Here is a 23,499-nt window from a genome sequence, read left to right as displayed (position 1 = left end):
GATTGTAGATGGAAATAGTAATTTGTAATATGAACATGTTTATTATTGTAGTATAGAGAAGTTACAGACATTGTTCAGACATGGAGATTATGCGCTGAAAGTAATGCGGGCTTTACACGATGCGATCTATCGTGCGATTGCACGAGTGATCGTACCCGCCCCCGTCGTTTGTGCGTCACTGGCAAATCGCTGCCCGTGTCGCACAAAGTCATGAAACCCCCATCACACGGACTTACCTGCTGAGCGTCCTCGCTGTGGGCAGTGAACATCCTCTTCCTGAAGGGGGAGGGACGTTCTGCGTCACAGCGATGTCACACAGCCGCCGGCCAATAGAAGCGGAGGGGCGGACATGAGAGGGACGTAAACATCCCGCCCACCTCCTTCCTTCCGCATAGCCGGCGGGTGCCGCGGGATGCAGGTAAGCTGTGTTCATCGTCCCCGGCGTGTCACATGGAGCAATGTGTGTTACCACGGGAATGATGAATAACCGGCGCCATGTTAAATAAACAATATTTTAAAATTAAATGACGAGTACACGACTCACGATTTGTGAGCGATACTGCGTCGCTCGGAGGTGTCACACGAGACGTCGTGAACGATGCCGGATGTGCGTCACGAAAACCGTGACCCAGACGACGCATCGCACAATAGATCGTCTCGTGTAAAGCCCGCATTACTGTAATGAATGGCAGATCACTAAGATTGGGAGTTAGGAAGAAGAGGGAGGAGGAATGTTTGGTATTTTGGGGGGAGGGTTATAATACTCTTGCCAAGAAAGAGAATATATAAATATATAACAATGTGAAATGTTTGATGCATATGGAATATTGCGTTTTATTAGATTTTTAGAAAAGACGTTTATTAGTAACTGTATATATTATAATTCTAATGTAACTGCTAACATGCTTTCCCTTTCTCGTTTACTTACTTGCCTTTACTCTGACTGTTTCTGTTGTGTTTTCTTGTTCAATTTATGAAATATATATTTTCGCCCTGTGTGAATTTTTCTTAGTGGTCGATTAATTAAATTTGAGTAAAACATTTCTCTCCTTCTATGTATGATAATGGCTTCTACCCTTGTGAGTTTTGTGATGTTGAAAAAGATTGGATTTTTGTGCAAAACATTTCCCACATTCTGAACATGAAAAAGGCTTCTCCCCTGTGTGAGTTCTCTGATGTGTAACAAGACACGATTTTTGACTAAAACATTTCCTACATTCTAAACATGAATATGGCTTCTGCCCTGTGTGAGATCTTTGATGTGTAACCAGATATGATTTATGTGCAAAACATATCCCACATTCTGAACATGAAAAAGGCTTCTCCCCTGTGTGAGTTATCTGATGTGTAACAAGACACGATTTTTGACTAAAACATTTTCCACATTCTGAACATGAATATGGCTTCTGCCCTGTGTGAGATCTTTGATGTGCAACCAGATATGATTTATGTGCAAAACATATCCCACATTCTGAACATAAAAAAGGCTTCTCCCCTGTGTGAGTTCTATAATGTATAACAAGATTTGTTTGATCTGCAAAGCATTTCCCACATTCAGGACATGAAAAAGGCTTCTCCCCTGTGTGAATTCTCTGATGTGCAACAAGATTTGATTTACGGGCAAAACATCTTCCACATTCTGAACATGAAAAAGGCTTCTCCCCTGTGTGAGTTCTCTGATGTTCAAAACATGTTGATTTACGGGTAAAACATTTCCCACATTCTGAACATGAAAAAGGCTTCTCCTCTGTATGAGTTTTCTGGTAACTAACAGACTCTGAAGAAAATCTTCTCTCCCCTGTGTTAATTTTTTTATGGATTTTTCGATATTCTGAAGTTGAAAACTGCTTCTTTGCTGTAAGAACATTTTGATTTTTAATGCCCGTTTTGTGAGATTTATTTTTCTTAATAGCCTGTGATGAATCAGAAGGTAGGACTTGTTTAAAAGAAACTGATGATAGATCTTTGCTGTGAAGGAATGATGGTATATCTGGAATAGTGGCATTCACTTCAGTTATATCTTGTGTGATATCAAGGCCATGTGATTGAAAAATTGAAGATGTCATTTGTGCCTCTATTCTCCTGGTACACTCATCTGCCAACAATAAAAAAAATATTGTAATATATACAAATTTAAGGATATCATTGATAAAATAGCTTGTAACACATTTACCGGCGTCCCCACAAGGTCCTGCACCCTTTCCCTGCTGGGGACTCCAGCACACTTACCCTCCTAGTCACTCAGTGGGGACTTCCGTGACCCTGGTCACTGCTGCCATCTCCCAGGGCCTGCACACATGTTAAAAAATATACTCTTAAATATATTTTTCTTCAAATACGTAAAGGCGCATGAAAGAAAAAAGTTCAAAAATGTAAAAAATAAATGTATTTTATCTATTTAAAAATGGTTGTCAGGGTTCAGTTACAGAAAGGAAAAATAATATACTTTGTTAGCTTAGGTAAAAAGAGTTCATTTAGTCCATACTGATCAATGGGAAGTCTTTACCCATCTCTCTTTGGTTCCTGAATGGCAAGGCAGGGGGTGTCATCTCTTAGGCCGGACAGCGTGTCTCATCTTGCAGCACTCCAGTCTTCTGACAGCAGGCAATGTGGAGGAGCGAGCACTAACCCCCTCCATCGTGTGTTATATGGCAACTGTCCAAACCATATAGGGTGTTTTAACTGAACACAGTTCCATGACATAATCTTCTAGAAGCTTCTGGAAGAATATAAATATATCCTTCCATGCTCAGCACATATATATACAGTTAGGTCCAGAAATATTTGGACAGTGACACAAGTTTTGTTATTTTAGCTGTTTACAAAAACATGTTCAGAAATACAATTATATATATAATATGGGCTGAAAGTGCACACTCCCAGCTGCAATATGAGAGTTTTCACATCCAAATCGGAGAAAGGGTTTAGGAATCATAGCTCTGTAATGCATAGCCTCCTCTTTTTCAAGGGACCAAAAGTAATTGGACAAGGGACTCTAAGGGCTGCAATTAACTCTGAAGGCGTCTCCCTCATTAACCTGTAATCAATGAAGTAGTTAAAAGGTCTGGGGTTGATTACAGGTGTGTGGTTTTGCATTTGGAAGCTGTTGCTGTGACCAGACAACATGCGGTCTAAGGAACTCTCAATTGAGGTGAAGCAGAACATCCTGAGGCTGAAAAAAAAGAAAAAATCCATCAGAGAGATAGCAGACATGCTTGGAGTAGCAAAAGCAACAGTCGGGTACATTCTGAGAAAAAAGGAATTGACTGGTGAGCTTGGGAACTCAAAAAGGCCTGGGCGTCCACGGATGACAACAGTGGTGGATGATCGCCGCATACTTTCTTTGGTGAAGAAGAACCCGTTCACAACATCAACTGAAGTCCAGAACACTCTCAGTGAAGTAGGTGTATCTGTCTCTAAGTCAACAGTAAAGAGAAGACTCCATGAAAGTAAATACAAAGGGTTCACATCTAGATGCAAACCATTCATCAATTCCAAAAATAGACAGACCAGAGTTAAATTTGCTGAAAAACACCTCATGAAGCCAGCTCAGTTCTGGAAAAGTATTCTATGGACAGATGAGACAAAGATCAACCTGAAAAAGAATGATGGGAAGAAAAAAGTTTGGAGAAGAAAGGGAACGGCACATGATCCAAGGCACACCACATCCTCTGTAAAACATGGTGGAGGCAACGTGATGGCATGGGCATGCATGGCTTTCAATGGCACTGGGTCACTTGTGTTTATTGATGACATAACAGCAGACAAGAGTAGCCGGATGAATTCTGAAGTGTACCGGGATATACTTTCAGCCCAGATTCAGCCAAATGCCACAAAGTTGATCGGTCGGCGCTTCATAGTACAGATGGACAATGACCCCAAGCATACAGCCAAAGCTACTCAGGAGTTCATGAGTGCAAAAAAGTGGAACCTTCTGCAATGGCCAAGTCAATCACCAGATCTTAACCCAATTGAGCATGCATTTCACTTGCTCAAATCCAGACTTAAGACGGAAAGACCCACAAACAAGCAAGACCTGAAGGCTGCGGCTGTAAAGGCCTGGCAAAGCATTAAGAAGGAGGAAACCCAGCGTTTGGTGATGTCCATGGGTTCCAGACTTAAGGCAGTGATTGCCTCCAAAGGATTCGCAACAAAATATTGAAAATAAAAATATTTTGTTTGGGTTTGGTTTATTTGTCCAATTACTTTTGACCTCCTAAAATGTGGAGTGTTTGTAAAGAAATGTGTACAATTCCTACAATTTCTGTCAGATTTTTTTGTTCAAACCTTCAAATTAAACGTTACAATCTGCACTTGAATTCTGTTGTAGAGGTTTCATTTCAAATCCAATGTGGTGGCATGCAGAGCCCAACTCGCGAAAATTGTGTCACTGTCCAAATATTTCTGGACCTAACTGTATATATATTCAATATGGGCATTTTAATACTTCTCCTTATAATAACTTAATTAATTAACTATGCCCTCCAACATAAACAGAACTATGAACTTATATGTCCTACTATAAAATATTTGATAACTAGATGTATTAATTTTAATGTTTTTACAAACCCCCCTTGAAGCGGGTGGAGTAACCCCGAAAATTAATTAATACATCATTAAAACAACAAATCTTCTTTCCTTATTTGGTGATAACGGATTAATATTAATAATAATGATGAATAATAATTAATTTGCATTATTCATGTTGTAAGTTCAATAATATAATAATGTTGATTCCTGTTATGATAGGCCATGACTGATCAATCATATAAAAATATATAACTATACTTTGCTAGACCTAAAAAGAAATGCAAAAAAACAAATCCGGTCACCATATGATGTCCTCTGAGTTGATGTCTTCTTATCTCCGATGTAATCCGGCATAAACACAGTCTCTTAGAAATAAATCCTTTGATAAAAATGGATGGTTACCAATTTATACAGTCCCATATTGCGTTTATCATCGTTAGATCGAGTCCATAAACTTTATTCTTTATTACAAAGTCCATAGCCAATGTTGATAAACCACAGTTCATGAGTGTAGAAGAATAGCAAAAGTCTTTGATGTATGTGCAGTGTAATTTGCATTAGTCACCTTTTATCCTTCATGCTGCCTGTTGTCAAATCTGGAACAGATGTTAAGACGTTCTTGGTCAGCACGACAGGGGTTAACTTTAACACGTCATTGTTCTTCTTAGTATCTGTAGGGAGGTCTTAATGCACAGACCATGTGTCATTGTCCATCCTTGAACCATAGGACTATTGTGTTTCTGAAGTGCAAACGCGGTAAGTGTATTTTGTATGTTTCACAGTCTTATTTGAGACGTTACCTTTTGGACCTTTTTGCAGAATCCCTTTTAACTTTAGGAAAATTATAAAGTCTTTTTATCTTCTGTAATCTTGATTGAAGACTGATTCATTCCCTAATCTAGATACCAAATATGGCAATAACTATCACTAATAAATGTCACAGCGTATCATAACTCTAATACTATAATACCATGTCATTATTATTATCGTAGAAGTATTAATATAATTGATACTTAGAATGATAAAATACTGCATAATGGTATAGACAATAGTATTTTCTTGTAATGACCTTTTTGTCGTTGGTGCATTACCCTTACAAACCCATAGGTGGCAATGTGTTGAATGTAACCAAAATATAATATAAAATATGAAACAATATAATGTGTACCTATAACATGTATCATATTATAAATATGAAAGGCAACAATGTGGCTTTTTAGTTAGATCATTTGTAAAATTATAAACCAAAGCAAATAACCTTTTGGAAAAGACTGGATGATTTCATCAAAACACAATAATACCCATTATAAATTATTATTGATTGAAAATATAATATATATAGGAAGGTAAACCTAGATGTACCTTGATCTTCCATCTTTATTACTTTAATTTAATTTATTTGATTTGTCTATTATTTATTAAATAACCTACTATAAGGAAATGTGTAACTATAAGTAATATTTCATCCTTATTGTGTTAACATACTAATATAAAAATAATGTATTACTAGGAAGTAGACAATTGTATATATTGATGAAGGAAGTATATTTTCTTCCAAAAAATGGAACTTTTCCCTTTTAATATGATTCATATTTAATAAAGTAATATTCTTATATTAGATATTACTGAACTAAATATTGAAGTGTTTTCTCAATTGAGATATTTAAAATCTGAAGAAAAAGTAAAAATTGTAAAATTAAGATTTTGATTAAAAATGTGAATATTAAATAATAATTAATATAAAAAAATAGGAATCAAAAGAAAAAATGAAAATCGGAATAAAAAATAAAAATTGAAATAAAAATAAGGCCTTCTATGTATATAACACCTATGTCTTTAATAATACATAACCTTAATGTTACCAGTATCTTATAGGATTACCATACCCATCAGTAACCTATAAAAATAATTAAGTCATGTAACCTTGCAAATAATACACTTCTCTTAGTATATAAATGCATTATGACATACTTCAAATATATTTTTTTATTCCCAATTCTTCCTTTGTACTTGAAATATTAATTATTAAAGTATCCTGTAAACACATATATTATCAAATATAAATGGGTGTGATTGAGACCAAACCTCTCCCTTTCAATATCATGAAATATGATATTATAAAAATTAATATATGTTTAGATTAAATTAAATTAAAATTTGTGTGATATATCTTCAAGACCATATTATAAATATCACTTCCATATTTGAAAAGAAAAATGTTACCAATTTATGTATCAGTAAAAGAAGTGACTAACACAAAAGATCCTAACATCTCTATATTAAAGAAATATGTCTAAGAATAATATATATATCCGGTATAAATTCCTTCATTTATACTTATGTACTATAACTTATTATCTAATAGTATACATACATATATTATAACCTCGAAGTTAAAACAAAAATTCCCTTTTTTTTTTTTTTTCTGGATCCAAGTACTCTGACTTTAGCAGCTGCTCAGACAATCAATCATTCATAGACACATCTATGCACACAAGACTGCCATGGTTCTTTAACATATACTTCTACAGAGAAACTGACAAACACATATCCCTTTTTTTTCCCCAATATTCTATGCGCATTTCAAAAATTATGTTACTAATTTGAAGTACTTCTTGAAAAATACAAATTCCAATGTATTACATACTGTACATTTGACCATGGAACCGACAGACATTTATTATTAGCTTTAGTAATTCAAAAGTCACATGCTCTGGTACGCGCAAAGAACACCATTCCAAAACAGCAAGCAGTTTTACTACACTCCAAAGCTCAGATTACATTTCTAATAACTCTAAAGAAGATATATATTCATAAAAGAAACGTTAAAGTAATAATACTCTGGCAATTGGTACCTGAGAAAATATTAATTATTATTAATCGTTCTTTCGCGATTATCCTTACCCAATAAAATATATGTTACCTGATTGAGGACAAGAACAAATGTATAAATAAAAAGTTAATACTTCATCAATCTGCTTTACTGATAAATTCTGAGGGAAATAAAAAGAATAAAATTATTATCATATTTATGATAAAAATGAAACACTTAAAATCTGTTACTTTCTCTTATTACTTTATTTTAAAAATTATTATTCATATACAGAGATCAAATTATTAATTTATAACATTAAACTATCATTTTACTAAATGAAAATATGACCTTCATTTACTATCACTACCTTTAATATATATATATATATATATATATATATACATATATATATATATATATATATACAGAAATTCACTGTATATGAATAAACATATTTATCAAACAATAAAATTAATTTACCCAGAAATCCACTTTATCTTGCTGAAGACCAAACCTAATTTTTTCTTCAAAGATTCGCTTTATTAAATTCACTTTGAACTTATAGGAATCTCGGAACTTATGTAATTTAAGGTTTTCTGTTATATGAGAAAGAATGTCTCTCCCTGAAAGACCACCCAGCTGTCGCGGACTATCAAATCCTAACCCAGGGAGAGGATCTCCACAAGACACCTGTTTCTGTCTTTCAAAGCTTTTACTCAGAATTTGTCTGGAATCCTCAATCCCAGTGACCGATCCCGTCACTGGTGACAAGGGTTTTTCCTGTGGAAAAAGACTTTTAGATGACAAAAATTGGGGTGGATTGTATGATTTGTAACACGTATGCATCTTCCTGCGAATTTCATACACCCTGTCACAAAAATATCTGGATCTGGGAGACACTGTTGGTTTTTCACGGAAACTCTCCCTTTTTTGTGTTGGTTTTTCAGAATTAATTAATTTCTGTTTTGATTGACTTTGGCGATTTCTAACAAAATCGATAAATGTCGTACATTCGAATAGGGACTTTTTATTTAATGCCACCGCACAGGCGGCATTGTCAAGGAAATTAAATTTCTTGATGAATAAACGTATCATTCCATCCAATCTGACATTTGGAATAACCGCCCTATACAAACGTTCAAAAACGGACATAAATGAGAACGTACTCTCATTCTGTTCAATTTGTAATTCCTTCATCATCTCATAATTTGGATCAGATTCATTCCTTGTACAGAAGATGAGATTTTTCAGCCTTATGATATCATTATCATTTGAACAATCAAATGTCTCATTGTCAGAAGACTTTTTTAATGCCAAATGTCTAAAGAAATGCTGAGGTATCCACATACGGAATAACTGATTCGTCTCACTATTGGTTAAATTTAACTTCTCAACGGAACTTTCAAATATCTCTGAATTTCTGCAAACATGTATTTTAGGATTATATGCGGGAATTTATTTGCATATGTCCAATAAATTTTTTCTAAGTTTAATCCCTAACTTAGCCTGTTCTATTTTTAGAAACTGATCATCGCCATTTTCTCTCTCCACGTGTCCTTTCTGCACGTGTCCCACTCTGGCTCCTCCCCCTTCTGGCTTCTCTACGTCATTTCCTGCTTCTTTCCCAGTGTCCTGAAAATGACCTTGATTACGTAGCACATGTCTGCCGCCATTATCAAAATTCTGATTTGCAAAATTACAGCCAACATTACAGTCAGAATTCACAATATCACTGACTGACATTCCAAGTTCTAAGCAGTCTTCGGATTTCTCTATCACTGACTCTCCTGACAATTCAGGTTGTCTATTTCCACCATTTTTACATTTTTCTACGATTAACTTGTGAAAATCATAGACTAAATGACAGACATTTCTGATTTTCTGTTTCTCTCTATTAAAAGACCTTAGACATTCTATACGTGAATTCTCAAGTTCACACTCCTCATAAAAGCGTAACCAAATCTCTTCCACATTAGAAATATCTGGATAAGTGAACTGAAGTTTACTTTGCTTAACATATGAAGAGATAAAATCCATTTTCTTACCTGAAATGATCAGATGATCTGATGGATGATCCTGTAAGACTTGATTCACCTTGTTCAGCACGTCCAATACTTCTTATGGACTGACTTTATCTTTCTTGCTCAAAAATACGTCAAAAGTTAACTTCTGTGGCTTTGTAAAAACTTTAAAGTTCATTAAAAAAAAAACTTTCATGCAACTTGACTTATACGTATTTCCTAGGTTCTGCGTGATTTTTTATAAATTGTCGATTCCTGATCCTTTGCAGGAGATACTTGACCCCCCTTATGCAAAGTGAAGGAACAACAAAAAATGCAAAAAAATTACGAATGGGTGGCTCACCAAATGTTAAAAAATATACTCTTAAATATATTTTTCTTCAAATACGTAAAGGCGCATGAAAGAAAGAAGTTCAAAAATGTAAAAAATAAATGTATTTTATCTATTTAAAAATGGTTGCCAGGGTTCAGTTACAGAAAGGAAAAATAATATACTTTGTTAGCTTAGGTAAAAAGAGTTCATTTAGTCCATACTGATCAATGGGAAGTCTTTACCCATCTCTCTTTGGTTCCTGAATGGCAAGGCAGGGGGTGTCATCTCTTAGGCCGGACAGCGTGTCTCATCTTGCAGCACTCCAGTCTTCTGACAGCAGGCAATGTGGAGGAGCGAGCACTAACCCCCTCCATCGTGTGTTATATGGCAACTGTCCAAACCATATAGGGTGTTTTAACTGAACACAGTTCCATGACATAATCTTCTAGAAGCTTCTGGAAGAATATAAATATATCCTTCCATGCTCAGCACATATATGTATATTCAATATGGGCATTTTAATACTTCTCCTTATAATAACTTAATTAATTAACTATGCCCTCCAACATAAACAGAACTATGAACTTATATGTCCTACTATAAAATATTTGATAACTAGATGTATTAATTTTAATGTTTTTACAACACACCATGCAGAACTCTTGGGAGAGTGCTTAGGGCGCGAGCACCTATTTTTAAAAGGCCAACGTGCCCTAACCAGGTAGTCAACCTATGACTGAGAGGCACTGGGTATTTAAGGCATCCTTCCCCTATGGGAAGTGCCAGGGCAACATGGTCTATCCTTAGAGATGTGTTGCTAGTTGTCAGCTCCGTTTCCTGAGTGTTACATTGTGGGTGTGAACACGTGTCTGTATCCTAGTATCCGATGTTTACAATCTAACAGTAGACCTCAGAGCAGGAACCAGTAGACCATGATGTTCAACCCTCTATGTTCATTTTGCCTCCCGTATATTTTATTAAGCCATCAAATAATGTTTTGTAGGCCAGGTTATACCAAACTGCTACTCCGACAGTTGAAAAATGGAGGGTTTCCACAATGGTTGTAGCTGAAAGACTCTTGATTATAAAGAGATATGGCTTCTGTCATTTAGACTAAAGCAGAATACGGTAAATGCTATTTAATTACTATATTTTGCGGTATTTTTTTTGTTTTAAGAGCATTGAAATGCAATGTTTGATCATTTCTAATTCTTTTACATTTTTGGCAAATTTCAGGTTTGTTTGTTGTTTTTTTAATAAATGCAAAACAAATTAACCTAACAGTACAAGTAAGATAAAGTACAAATCTCAGAAACACTGAGATCAGATTAAAAGTAACTCATCACCAGATTTGGCCCCTATAAGCTGCAGCCACTACCAATAGGCTCTTAAATTCAGCATTCTAGAATACTGTATATAAGAGTCTATGCTGCACTGTATAACATAAAAAAGCACTTTTATAATACTCACCTAGAGGCGGTCCGGTCTAATGGTGTTGATAGTCTCCGGTCAAGTAAATTCTGCCCAGCTTCATGTGGACTACGCGTCCTACGTCATCCACACAGGGCGGTATTGCAGTCCTGCGCAAGTGCACTTTGATCTGCCCTGCGGATGCTAGTTCAAAGTAATGTAATAGCGCATGCACGGGCAGTCTTAAACCTTTCCTTTCACCTGCGCATGCCATTACTTTGACCTGCCGTTAGCAGGGCAGATCAAACTGCACCTGCACAGGACTGAAATACCGGCCTGTGTGGATGACATAGGACACATCATCCATACGGGCCTGAGAACAAGGAGAACGCACATCTTAGTAGAGGAGGCACCGGACTGGAAAGCAGCAACACTCATCGGACCAGACTACCCCGTAGGTGAGTATAATAAAAGTGTTTTTTACATTATACAGAACGGCCTGGGCTCTTACATACAACATACTAGAATACTGTATATAAGAGCCAACATGTGATGGCCGCAACTAATAGTGACCAAATCTGGTGACAGGTTCCCTTTAACATTACAAAGGTGTCATCATGTAAAGTGAGAGATGTCAGATTGGAAAAATGGGGCCTGGATAGGAGCAGAAAACTGGCTGCAGTGGAAAGCCATGAAATAAGAGCGGCTTTGGTACTAACTATTATAGAGGAAACTGTGACTATAGACAATAACACATCTACTAAAATGACCACTCTCCACCGCGACAGCCTTCACCGTCAGTGATTTAGTAACTAGAGGGGACACATCTGGAGTAATTACAGTATGTGGCTCGGGGGCTCTCGGCAATCCAAACTATTGTAGGGGCCAATATCTTCTGTCAGATGAGTTTTTTGAAGAAATATTAGACATTTACTTTCTGCCTCTCGGACTCCACAATGGACGGCTCCAGTACAAGTTCTTATATAATGGACCATTTGTAGAATTCAGAGAAAATATCTTTCAGGCTCTTGAAGATAAAATTTCAGATCTTTATGTGTTAATTACTTTCCTTTTTTTTTCTAATTACATTTTGGAAATCATATGGGTGGGCTGCCCGGCCTCAGTGTACCCACTGTGGAATAATCCTAACCTCCCTCATATGTTACAGTTACCCTGTGCCAAACTTTGGATATAAACGCCCCTATCAGCACATTCATCAGAAGGGAGAGAAGGAAGATCCATCAATAAGATGCCGAGATTCTAGGAAGATGGAGTCATTGCTCTCAGTGGAGAAACAATAAGAATCTTGTAGTTATGATACTTATTAATCGTGAATAAAGATAAAATAAATGATGTTACAACAGAAGGCTTTCCAGACTACTGAGGTCTCTTCATCAACTACAAGATTATTATTTTGTTTCTCCCACTGAGAGCAATCAATCTTTATTCACCTGGTGAACACGGCACCAAACTAAGAATCTAGGACGTCACCAGCATCATTACTCTCCGCTTTCTCTTAGTGGTCCACCATACTGATTAGATTGTTCTTTGCAGATTAGAGATCTGGGCAGCTAAGGGTCAACGTCTTCTAATTTTAGTGGATAGGATGGATCCTACCTGTAAGATCTGGCTGATCTGATACAGATCTCACTCCAACGGAAGAGCGTCCAATGCCCAAAATAATGGGGACAGTTTTGGGTGGAGGAGCATGTGGTGGTCTAGCAGCAGAATGGTGACCATTTGATATGGCCGGACTACAACCCTGATAAAGCAGCCACAGCCGGTGACTGAGAAGAATCTGTGACTTCTCTGCATTTAGTGTTCACTACTCACCTGGGCGGTTATCTGTAGAAATCTCCTCTTTACTCCGCTCATCACCCCTCACATATGTCTCTGTAGTATTAATATGGGGCAGATCTTTCCCCTGAAACAAATATTGTAAAAGTCACAGACAGATGGAGAAGTCCCATCTATGATCAGCTCTAATCCTGCCATCTCCACCGCTCTCATTACACAAGTAAAACACATATAATACTGGAGGATAAAACAAGACTGAGCACAAGACCTTCACAGCGTCTACACATCATAGGGAGATTTCATGGCACCTTCTCTCCATCTACCTGATGATCCTGAGGAACATCGGGATCTTCTTGTTTACAGTCCTGTGGGAGAAGAGGACGGGGACATCTGTGGCGCCCCTGACCTGGTCAGGCACCACTGAGTACTGCACCCATGCTGGGGACAGTACAATACAGGTAATCCAGAAGGCTGACTGGGGTGTGGAACACAGGCGCATAGTGACCAGGTCTCACACATGTACCCATGAGAGGACCCCTGGGGATCCCAGGAGGGGGCAAGCCTTCACCTTCACTGGAATAGTGGAGGGGGTAGAGCCTCCATCTCCTCTCAAGGGGTGTGGTGGAGAGTCTGGTTGCTAGGTGGCGTAGGCAAGAACAGGAGAGGAGGAGCAGTGAGCCAGTTCAGTGTAGAGTCCAGGGAGCTCAAGTGAGGAGCAGATCCCTGGAGCTGTGCAATCTGACAGCGTCCGCGCAGTGGCTACAGACGGGGGAGAACGGTCAACTAGGAGTGCTACCTGAAAGCCAGCTTCAGCTAGGGAGTGCAACGGAGTGGGAAGTAAGGAGACTGCTAGAGAGCACCAGGCCCAACCGGGCGGCAGATCCCGAAGCGAAGATAGATCCAGCTTTCTTCTGCTAAACCTGCCGGTGTGGGGCTCTCAAAGCCCACACCACAACACCACAAAAGCCGCAGCCACGTAACCGCAGTGAGGGCCCATAGGTCACAGGAGGCAAGCAGCTGGAGTGGCCTGGTCCGGGGAACAAGCATACGGCGAACGAAGGGGAGAGAGAGGCTGCAGCATCTTCCCTGGGTGACCCCCATAGGGACTAAAAGTCGGGGTCACCCCAAACCACCAAGGGCTAAGGAAGGCGAGTCAGTAGTCACCCTCATAAAGTCAGCCTGAAGGATACCTGGTTCCCACCTGGTTCACCCCAGCTACGCCCGGGTTACTCACCCTGCCATCTAATGTGAGTAAAAACCCTAAAAGACATCCTGCCTGTGTGGTCATTCTGCGACTTGTGGTACTACGCACCTATACAGGGCCCTGGGGCTTGCCTCACTCTCAGGAGGCTACTACATCCGACTGCACCCACCATCAGCCCCAGGCGTCCCCTAACCTGCAGTGGCGGTCCCCACTGACCGCAATACTGAGAGTGGCGTCACGATCAAAACAGAAGATTTCCTACCAGTGACGGAGATCCAGCCGAGTGGAGTCCCTGAAGGTAATGCACCGACACCGACACTACACCTGCGGGGCTTCACACATCTCTCTGGTGTTGTCTTCTTACTGGATAGACCTGGAGGAGACACATACAGGGGCTGAATTCATTCCTTACATACAGATAATTATAGGCCGTGTGTATTTAGTCCTGTCTATTACCTAGTGATGTGAGGGGCTGAGGAACCACCATCATGACGTCCTTGTACAGATCTTTGTGTCCTTCTAAATACTCCCACTCCTCCATGGAGAAATAGACGGTGACGTCCTGACACCTTATAGGAACCTGACACATACAATGATACCGTCACCCCCGATCCCTTCATAGCGTTACTGTATAATGTCCCAGAATTCCCAGCAGTGTTACCTCTCCAGTCAGCAGCTCAATCATCTTGTAGGTGAGTTCTAGGATCCTCTGGTCATTGATGTCCTCATGTATCGGGGAGTGAGGTGGAGGCCCCATGATTGGGCTCAGGGGTCTTCCCCATCCCTCAGACACAGGGTACTGACAGCGCTCACTAGAGGTCTTCTTCACTACTGTGTAATCCTGGTTATGGAGAGACACAGTAATAAATCTCACTCCAGACATTTCCAGAGTCCTCACCTCTCCAGTTCTGTCCATCTGTTATTCCCATAGATAAGAATGATGTAATGTGACTGTCACAAACCACCGGGGGGGGGTCACTCAGAAATCCCCCGCGCTGGCTACCAGTACGTCACAATCGGGGGGTAACAAGTGGGGGTCACCCCTCCTTTATACCTCCCGACCGACAGACAGAGCACGTGACGCGCTCTCTAGCGCCCCTCTTATAGTCAGGCCAATTATGGAATTGCCCGACAATAAGCAAGGAGGCCGCTATACTACTTATGCCGATTATTGAAGGGTCCCCGGTGAGAGTAGGGTATATATTCCCCCGACCTCCACGGGCGGAATATATAAAATCTCCCCGAATCTCACTGGCCTCCCCACAATAATCCTTGGCACAAACTCGCTGCCACCAACCGCTTCACGGTAACTATTAGCCGAACACACAGACGTGGGATTCAAGATCGAGATAACAGAACAGCCCAAGATTAATTATATAATTTAATCAGCCTAAAGCACACTAGAAACTACAATATATACAATAGGGAATCTACAGAATATACATATGTCAGAGTACAGTTACAATCAAAGCATGGGTTACAAACAGGCATACACAGTTCCAGCAGTTACCTTGTTGCGTCTGGCCACAGGGGGGCGCTGTACCCAGGTTTCTAGGATCCTTCCCACAGATGTTTCCTGCACGTGCCCCCAGCGAAAGAACGCTGGAAAATGGCCGAAGTAGGGTTATCAACCTGGGCAGATCCAGGTCCCCTCCTACCTTAGTGACCTCACAGGGAAGCACTGCTCCACCCCTGGCTTGAGTTATGGACAATATCCCAACATGGAATATGGGCCATAACTTTGCCTGGGAGCGTCGTAGGCGGACGCCAATGCTCTCATTGTGACAGTTATGAATTTAGCTACAGAACGAGGGGACTCATGACCTGTCTGCCAGTTCCCCATTGGCTGATATCACGCCTGGGGCATTTCCCAATGTCCTGCTCCCATAAAAAGGGTGTGCCGGCATCGTCCACATGCGGAGACACCATTTTTACGGTTGCCATATTTATCGGAAATATGGCTTGCGAGATATGAACCATTTTTTACTGGAGTCGTTCTGTCTGGCTATTTCCATAGCCTTGCTAATGAGATACAACTCTTGTTACAGGGTGGCGGCAGGGAGTCATCCTGTGTCCATTGTTCCCACACCACCTCATTTCCATATCACAGGACATGGCCATGGAGGTGTAAGTGGAACACTGAGAACAAGAAGGGAGGGGGCACTGCCAGGGAGTGATGAGGGATTATGACTGGAGTCATAATTCATCTTCATATCCCGGGATTTGCCTCACACCTCCCCCCTTTTGAGGGCGCTAGGGGGCAGCACACTCCGGTGTTCCCCCGTGCGCCCGTCCGCGACCTCTCCTTGTCGGGACAGCCCGTCTGCGTTACCGTGGTCACGGCCCCTTTTGTGGCGAATGGTGAAGTTGTATTGCTGGAGCGCAAGGCTCCATCGCAACAATCGCCCATTCGTCCCAGAGACGGTGTGCAACCAGCTGAGGGGATTGTGGTCCGTCTCCACGATGAAGTGGCGCCCGTATAGATAGGGTTGCAGACGCTGCAGGGCCCACACTATGGCCAGGCACTCCTTCTCCATCGTGGAATAGGCAACTTCCCTTGGTAACAGCTTCCTGCTCAGGTACAAGACCGGGTGCTCTTGGCTCGCAGAGTCCACCTGGCTGAGCACCGCACCGAGGCCGAAGTCACTGGCGTCGGTCTGTACTACAAACGGCCGCGTGAAGTCGGCTGCCTGTAGCACGGGCGGGCTGGACAGGGCGTCCTTTAGGGCCCGGAAGGCTGTCTCGCAGTCCATTGTCCAATCGACTGCAGAGGGCAGCTTCTTCTTGGTGAGGTCCGTCAAGGGCTTTGCCAGGCTACTATAGCATGGAACAAACCTCCTATAGTACCCAGCGGTCCCCAAGAAGGACATCACCTGCTTCTTGGTCCTGGGGGTGGGCCAGGATGCGATGGCTTCCACTTTCTCAGGCTCGGGCTTCAGTGTTCTCCCACCTACCCGGTGACCGAGGTACTGGACCTCGCTCATGGCCAGCTGACACTTTCCCGGCTTGATGGTCAAACCTGCCCGGTGGATCCGCCTGAGCACCTGTGCTAGATGCTCTAGGTGGTCCTCCCAGGTGGGACTGAAGACGGCAATGTCATCCAGGTACGCGGCCGCGTACCCTTCAAGTCCCTTGAGCAGGGTGTTGACCATCCGCTGGAAAGTGGCAGGGGCATTCCTCATCCCGAATGGCATCACCGTGGACTCATACAGTCCAAATGGGGTAATAAAGGCAGAGCGTTCCCTGGCCTTGCGAGTCAGGGGGATCTGCCAATATCCCCGGCTCAGATCCATGATGGTCAGGTACTGAGCCCCGGCCAACTGATCGAGCAGGTCATCGATGCGTGGCATTGGGTACGCATCGGCGACCGTGACCGCATTGAGCCCCCTGTAGTCCACGCAGAACCGAGTGGTTCGGTCCTTCTTAGGGACGAGGACTACAGGTGAGGCCCAAGCGCTGTTGGATGCCTGGATCACCCCCAGCTTCAGCATCTCGTCAATCTCCTGGCGCATGTGTTGCTGCACCTCCAGGGAGACCCGATATGCTGAACGCCGGATCGGGGGATGATCCCCAGTGTCCACGTGATGGACAGCCAAGTCAGTCCTTCCGGGCTGGTTGGTAAACAACCCCCGGAAGGGGAGGAGGGTGGCCCACAGCTGGGACCGTTGGTCTTCCAAGAGCTGGTGGCCAACCTCCACATCCTCAATGGATCCGCCTGCCCTAACCTGGGCTAGCATATCCAAGAGGGTTTCCGCTTCTCCCTCCTCGGGCAGGTTGCACACGGGAGCGCACTTGCCTCCCGCTCATGATGTGCCTTCATCATGTTCACATGGAAGGGCTTCCGCCTTCCACGGGCAGGGTCCAGGGTGACCAGGTACGTTACAGGGTTGAGCTGCTGGTACACGAGGTATGGGCCTTCCCAGGCTGCCTGAAGCTTGTCCTGTGGTACGGGGACCAGTACCCACACCTTTTGACCCACTTGGTAGGTCCTCTCACAAGCGTTCTGGTCGTACCAACGCTTCTGATCGGCCTGGGCTTGAGCCATATTGTCGTGTACCAGTTGCGTCAAGGCCTGCATTTTGTCCCGGAAGCGCATGATATACTCGATAACCGACACTCCAGGGGTGGCCAAATCCCCTTCCCAAGCCTCTTTCACCAGAGCCAGGGGGCCCCGCACACGTCGCCCGTACAGGAGCTCAAACGGTGAGAATCCTGTTGAGGCCTGTGGAACCTCCCGGTAAGCAAATAACAGGTGTGGGAGATACCGCTCCCAGTCACACCCATGGGAGTCGACCACCATCTTAAGCATCTGCTTTAAGGTGCCATTGAACCGCTCGCACAGGCCATTAGTCTGTGGATGGTACGGGCTGGCCACCAGATGTCGCACCTGGACTTGCTTACAGAGGGCCTCCATCAGCTGGGACATGAATTGGGTCCCCCGGTCAGTGAGCATTTCCTGGGGAAAACCCACTCGGGAGAAAATCTCCAGCAATGCGGTGGCCACCTTGTCAGCCCGAATGGACGACAAGGCCACTGCTTCTGGGTACCAGGTGGCATAGTCCACTACCGTCAGTATGAAGCGTTTCCCGGAGCTGCTGGGGATGGCCAGCGGGCCGACCAGATCCACAGCCACCCTCCTGAAAGGCTCATCGATGATGGGCAGAGATACCAGTGGGGCTTTGGGGCGTGGCCCCGCCTTCCCCACTCTCTGACAGGTTTCACACGAACGGCAGTAGGCAGCCACATCGGCCCCCATTTTTGGCCAGTAGAAATGCTGGTTTAACCTGGCCTTGGTCTTAGCGATCCCTAGGTGTCCGGCCATCGGAATCTCATGTGCGATCCGCAACAACTCCGTCCGGAACGGATAGGGTACCACTAACTGTCGGTCCCTGGGCCACGCCTCCGGTGAACCCTGCTGGACCGTGGCCCGGTACAGCCGTCCTTGGTCCCAGACCACTCGCTCCGGGTCCGAGTCCGAGGGAGGCTGTGCCGCCTGCTCCTTAAGAGCTTTCAGGCTGTCGTCAGCTTCTAACGCTGCCTGAAACCCCTGACTAGATGTGGCCAGAATCGACGAGACTGTCACATCTTCAGTCAGTACCCCGGGACCTGTGTCCTGGCCTCCACCTGACTCGGCTGCCACTTGGTCAGAAGGGGAAGAGCTATCGGACCTCCGGGAGGCCCCTTGGCTTCCAGCACTCCCACTGCGGGTGACAGCGGCCACAGCCGCTGCGACCGTGGGTCGTGCCTGCTCCTCCTCCGTTCCTGACCAAGTCGCCGGTTCAGGCAGACCTACCTGGCTTCCTGACACCCCGGTTGTGGGGGAACCATGCACCGAGATCTTACCTGGGAGCACTTCCGCTCCTGGACCGGCCCCAATCTCACCTGCCTGTTCCCCTCCTGCAGCAACAGAACCCCGCTGTGAAATCTCTGGGGACCCCACATTTGCTGTGGTAGCCCCCACCCCACACACTGGTCCTCCCCCTGCAGCACCCTGCTCTCTGCTTATCCCTGCAGAGGGCAACAGATCCCAGCTCACAGGCTGGTTACTTGTAGAGGCATTGTCACACCTTTCTCTGACCCCCTCCCCTCCTGTCACAGCTGCAGCTGAGTGTGTGTCTATGGTGTCTATGCAAGCAGAAATATCAGAGTTCACTCCCTCCTCCCTTACATCATTCATAGATAACACATTAACATTGTCCGGAGGCATGTCAGTACTGGCTGAAGGTTCAGCCCTTGGTTGGGGCCCAAACTGGGAGGTTATCTGCCCCAAATCTGTCCCAAGTAGCACGTTTGCAGGGATCCGATCAGTTACCCCCACCTCCCTCACCCCCCGCCCTGCGCCCCAGTCCACATAAATGTCAGCAACAGGCAGCGCCGGGTCAGTGCCTCCAATCCCGGAGACAGCGAGGGTTTTTCCAGGGATCAAGTCTTGGGGGGACACCATCTCAGGCCGCACCAGAGTCACCTCCGAGGCGCTGTCTCGCAGTCCTATGGTCACAGACCGGCCGACGGTGACAGGTTGGAAGCTGTCCAGGGACCTACCACCATCCCCACCCACACAATACACCTTGGGCGGCCCTTGGGACGGGGACGGAGCCGGGGCCTTGGGACGCTGAGGGCACATGGCCTTGAAGTGTCCAGGTAGGTTGCACTGGTGGCACCGTCTTGGCTCTGCCACGGGCCTGGAGAGGGGAGTTGAGGGGGACACCCCCTGCAGTCTAGGGGCAGGTGGGGCAGTCGCAGAATTCATCTTACCCCCTCTCCAGGTGCTGCTGGTGGCTGCTGTCCTGGCTTCAGGAGCCCGATTGTTGGTGTAGTCATCGGCCAGGGCAGCTGTAGCCGTGGACCCCTTTGGCTTCTGGTCTCTGATGAACTGGCGGAGATCCTCAGGGCAGTTCCACAAGAGTTGCTCCGTGATGAACAAGTCCAGGATCTCCGGTCCGGTGGAAAGCTGCAGGCCTTGGGTCCAGTGGTCGGCAGCTCGGGCAAGTGCCCGCCTGTGGTCAGCCCAGGAGTCCTTTGGTCCCTTCTGTAGGCTCCGGAACTTCTTGCGGTAGGACTCTGGGGTGAGGTTGTACTGTTGGATCAGGGCCCGCTTGATGGTGTCGTAGCCCTGATCTGCCTCAGCAGGCAAGTCCCCAAGGATATCGAGGGCCTTACCCCTTAAACGGGGGGTCAGGTATTTGGCCCACTGCTCCTTGTCCAGATGGTGCTGCAAGCAAGTCCGTTCAAAAGCAGTCAAGAAAGAGTCCAAGTCTCCATCCTTCTCCAGCACTGGGAAGTCCTCAACACGGACCTTTGGAAGTTTGGTGTCTTGAAGGTCACGTGTGGCTGATGAGGGCTGGAGCTTGGCTAGATGCAGCTGGTAGTCACGGTCTGCCTGTCGCTCCGCAGCCTCACGCTCTGCCTGGCGCTCTTCACGCGCTGCTTGCCGCTCCGCAGCCTCAGCATCACGCGCTGCCTGCCGCTCTGCCCTGCGCTCTGCCAGGAGTTCCTTGTAGCCCTTCTGGTCTCCAGCCTGGAGAAGGGCCATAGCCATTTGAAGAAGGCTATCCGAGCCTCCCAGGCTCGGTGGAATGGCACGTGGTGATCTGCGGCCCGCTGCGGAGCCTGGTGCTTCACTGTCCCTTTCAGAGCGGAGGGCTGGCATCTGGCTCGTTGAGGAACCTTGGGTGAGCTCCTCCTCATCTTGTCCAGCAGTGCCAGGTTGCGCAATGTCCTCGGCAGAACGGTTTTCTGGCGTCGAGCTCCTGGAGGACTCGTGGGCAACCTCCTCATTGCTGTCCACAGCACCGTCCTCCCTCTCTTCGGCTCCTGCCTTAGCATTGGCCAGTTGCATAGCTCTGCTCCTGGTGCCATCAGCCATTCTTGCAGACTTTTGGTCACTGACACAGAACTGACACCTGATGCCTCCACACACCTTACAGTATCTGCACTCTGACACTCTAGTGTTGAGCTAGTCTGAAGACCCCAGCAGCCACAGCTGCTGCAGGCAGTCTTTAGTGTCTGGGAGTATGGGTCTCACACTCACACACACTATTATCTCGATCCCACCGCTATGCCACCAATATGTCACAAACCACCGGGGGGGTCACTCAGAAATCCCCCGCGCTGGCTACCAGTACGTCACAATCGGGGGGTAACAAGTGGGGGTCACCCCTCCTTTATACCTCCCGACCGACAGACAGAGCACGTGACGCGCTCTCTAGCGCCCCTCTTATAGTCAGGCCAATTATGGAATTGCCCGACAATAAGCAAGGAGGCCGCTATACTACTTATGCCGATTATTGAAGGGTCCCCGGTGAGAGTAGGGTATATATTCCCCCGACCTCCACGGGCGGAATATATAAAATCTCCCTGAATCTCACTGGCCTCCCCACAATAATCCTTGGCACAAACTCGCTGCCACCAACCGCTTCACGGTAACTATTAGCCGAACACACAGACGTGGGATTCAAGATCGAGATAACAGAACAGCCCAAGATTAATTATATAATTTAATCAGCCTAAAGCACACTAGAAACTACAATATATACAATAGGGAATCTACAGAATATACATATGTCAGAGTACAGTTACAATCAAAGCATGGGTTACAAACAGGCATACACAGTTCCAGCAGTTACCTTGTTGCGTCTGGCCACAGGGGGGCGCTGTACCCAGGTTTCTAGGATCCTTCCCACAGATGTTTCCTACACGTGCCCCCAGCGAAAGAACGCTGGAAAATGGCCGAAGTAGGGTTATCAACCTGGGCAGATCCAGGTCCCCTCCTACCTTAGTGACCTCACAGGGAAGCACTGCTCCACCCCTGGCTTGAGTTATGGACAATATCCCAACATGGAATATGGGCCATAACTTTGCCTGGGAGCGTCGTAGGCGGACGCCAATGCTCTCATTGTGACAGTTATGAATTTAGCTACAGAACGAGGGGATTCATGACCTGTCTGCCAGTTCCCCATTGGCTGATATCACGCCTGGGGCATTTCCCAATGTCCTGCTCCCATAAAAAGGGTGTGTCGGCATCGTCCACATGCGGAGACACCATTTTTACGGTTGCCATATTTATCGGAAATATGGCTTGCGAGATATGAACCATTTTTTACTGGAGTCGTTCTGTCTGGCTATTTCCATAGCCTTGCTAATGAGATACAACTCTTGTTACAGGGTGGCGGCAGGGAGTCATCCTGTGTCCATTGTTCCCACACCACCTCATTTCCATATCACAGGACATGGCCATGGAGGTGTAAGTGGAACACTGAGAACAAGAAGGGAGGGGGCACTGCCAGGGAGTGATGAGGGATTATGACTGGAGTCATAATTCATCTTCATATCCCGGGATTTGCCTCACAGTGACGTCATCAGAATCTCTCACCTCTCCAGTAAGCCGGAAGAGGATCTCTAGGGTGAGGTGTAATATCCTCTCCGCCATCTTGTCCCTGTCCATATCCATCCTCCATGGGGCAATCAGGAAAATTCTCTTCTATAGAAGATCTCCACTGAGAGGATCCGATATTATAAGGCCCTGAATGGGAAGGAGATGAGCCGATATATAACATTAACCCCTTAGTGACGGAGCTAATTTTCACCTTAATGACCAGACTAAATTTTGCAATTCTGACCAGTGTCACTTCATGAGGTTATAACTCTGGAACGCTTCAACGGATCCCGGTGATTCTGAGATTGTTTTTTTGTCACATATTGGACTTCATGTTAGTACCAAATTTAGGACAATATTTTTTGCGTTTATTTATGAAAAAAATTGAATTTTGGCAAAAATTTTAAAAATTTAGCAATTTTCAACTTTTGAATTTTTATACCGTTAAACCAGAGATTTCTGTGGCACAAAATAGTTAATAAATAACATTTCCCACTTGTCTACTTTACATAAGCACAATTTTGGAAACAAAAT

The 23,499-nt window shown here is 44.6% G+C and overlaps 1 protein-coding gene across 1 annotated transcript; it reads right to left on the bottom strand.

Annotated features, from left to right (window-relative positions):
• Window positions 1-1,052: 1,052 nt before the first annotated feature.
• On the bottom strand, window positions 1,053-23,019 carry LOC142258864 (uncharacterized). Its single transcript, XM_075331436.1, has 4 exons — window positions 22,963-23,019; window positions 14,752-14,874; window positions 14,593-14,670; window positions 1,053-1,976 (listed from the first exon to the last, which is right to left on the bottom strand). Exons 1-4 carry the CDS (start codon window positions 23,017-23,019, stop codon window positions 1,053-1,055), a joined length of 1,182 nt encoding a protein of 393 aa, XP_075187551.1.
• Between the last annotated feature and the right edge of the window lie 480 nt (window positions 23,020-23,499).

Source organism: Anomaloglossus baeobatrachus (genome assembly GCF_048569485.1).
Source record: "Anomaloglossus baeobatrachus isolate aAnoBae1 chromosome 5 unlocalized genomic scaffold, aAnoBae1.hap1 SUPER_5_unloc_14, whole genome shotgun sequence".
NCBI lineage: Eukaryota > Metazoa > Chordata > Amphibia > Anura > Aromobatidae > Anomaloglossus > Anomaloglossus baeobatrachus.
The sequence above is the reverse complement of the archived record's forward strand: the minus strand, read 5'-3'. Positions and strand labels throughout refer to the sequence as shown.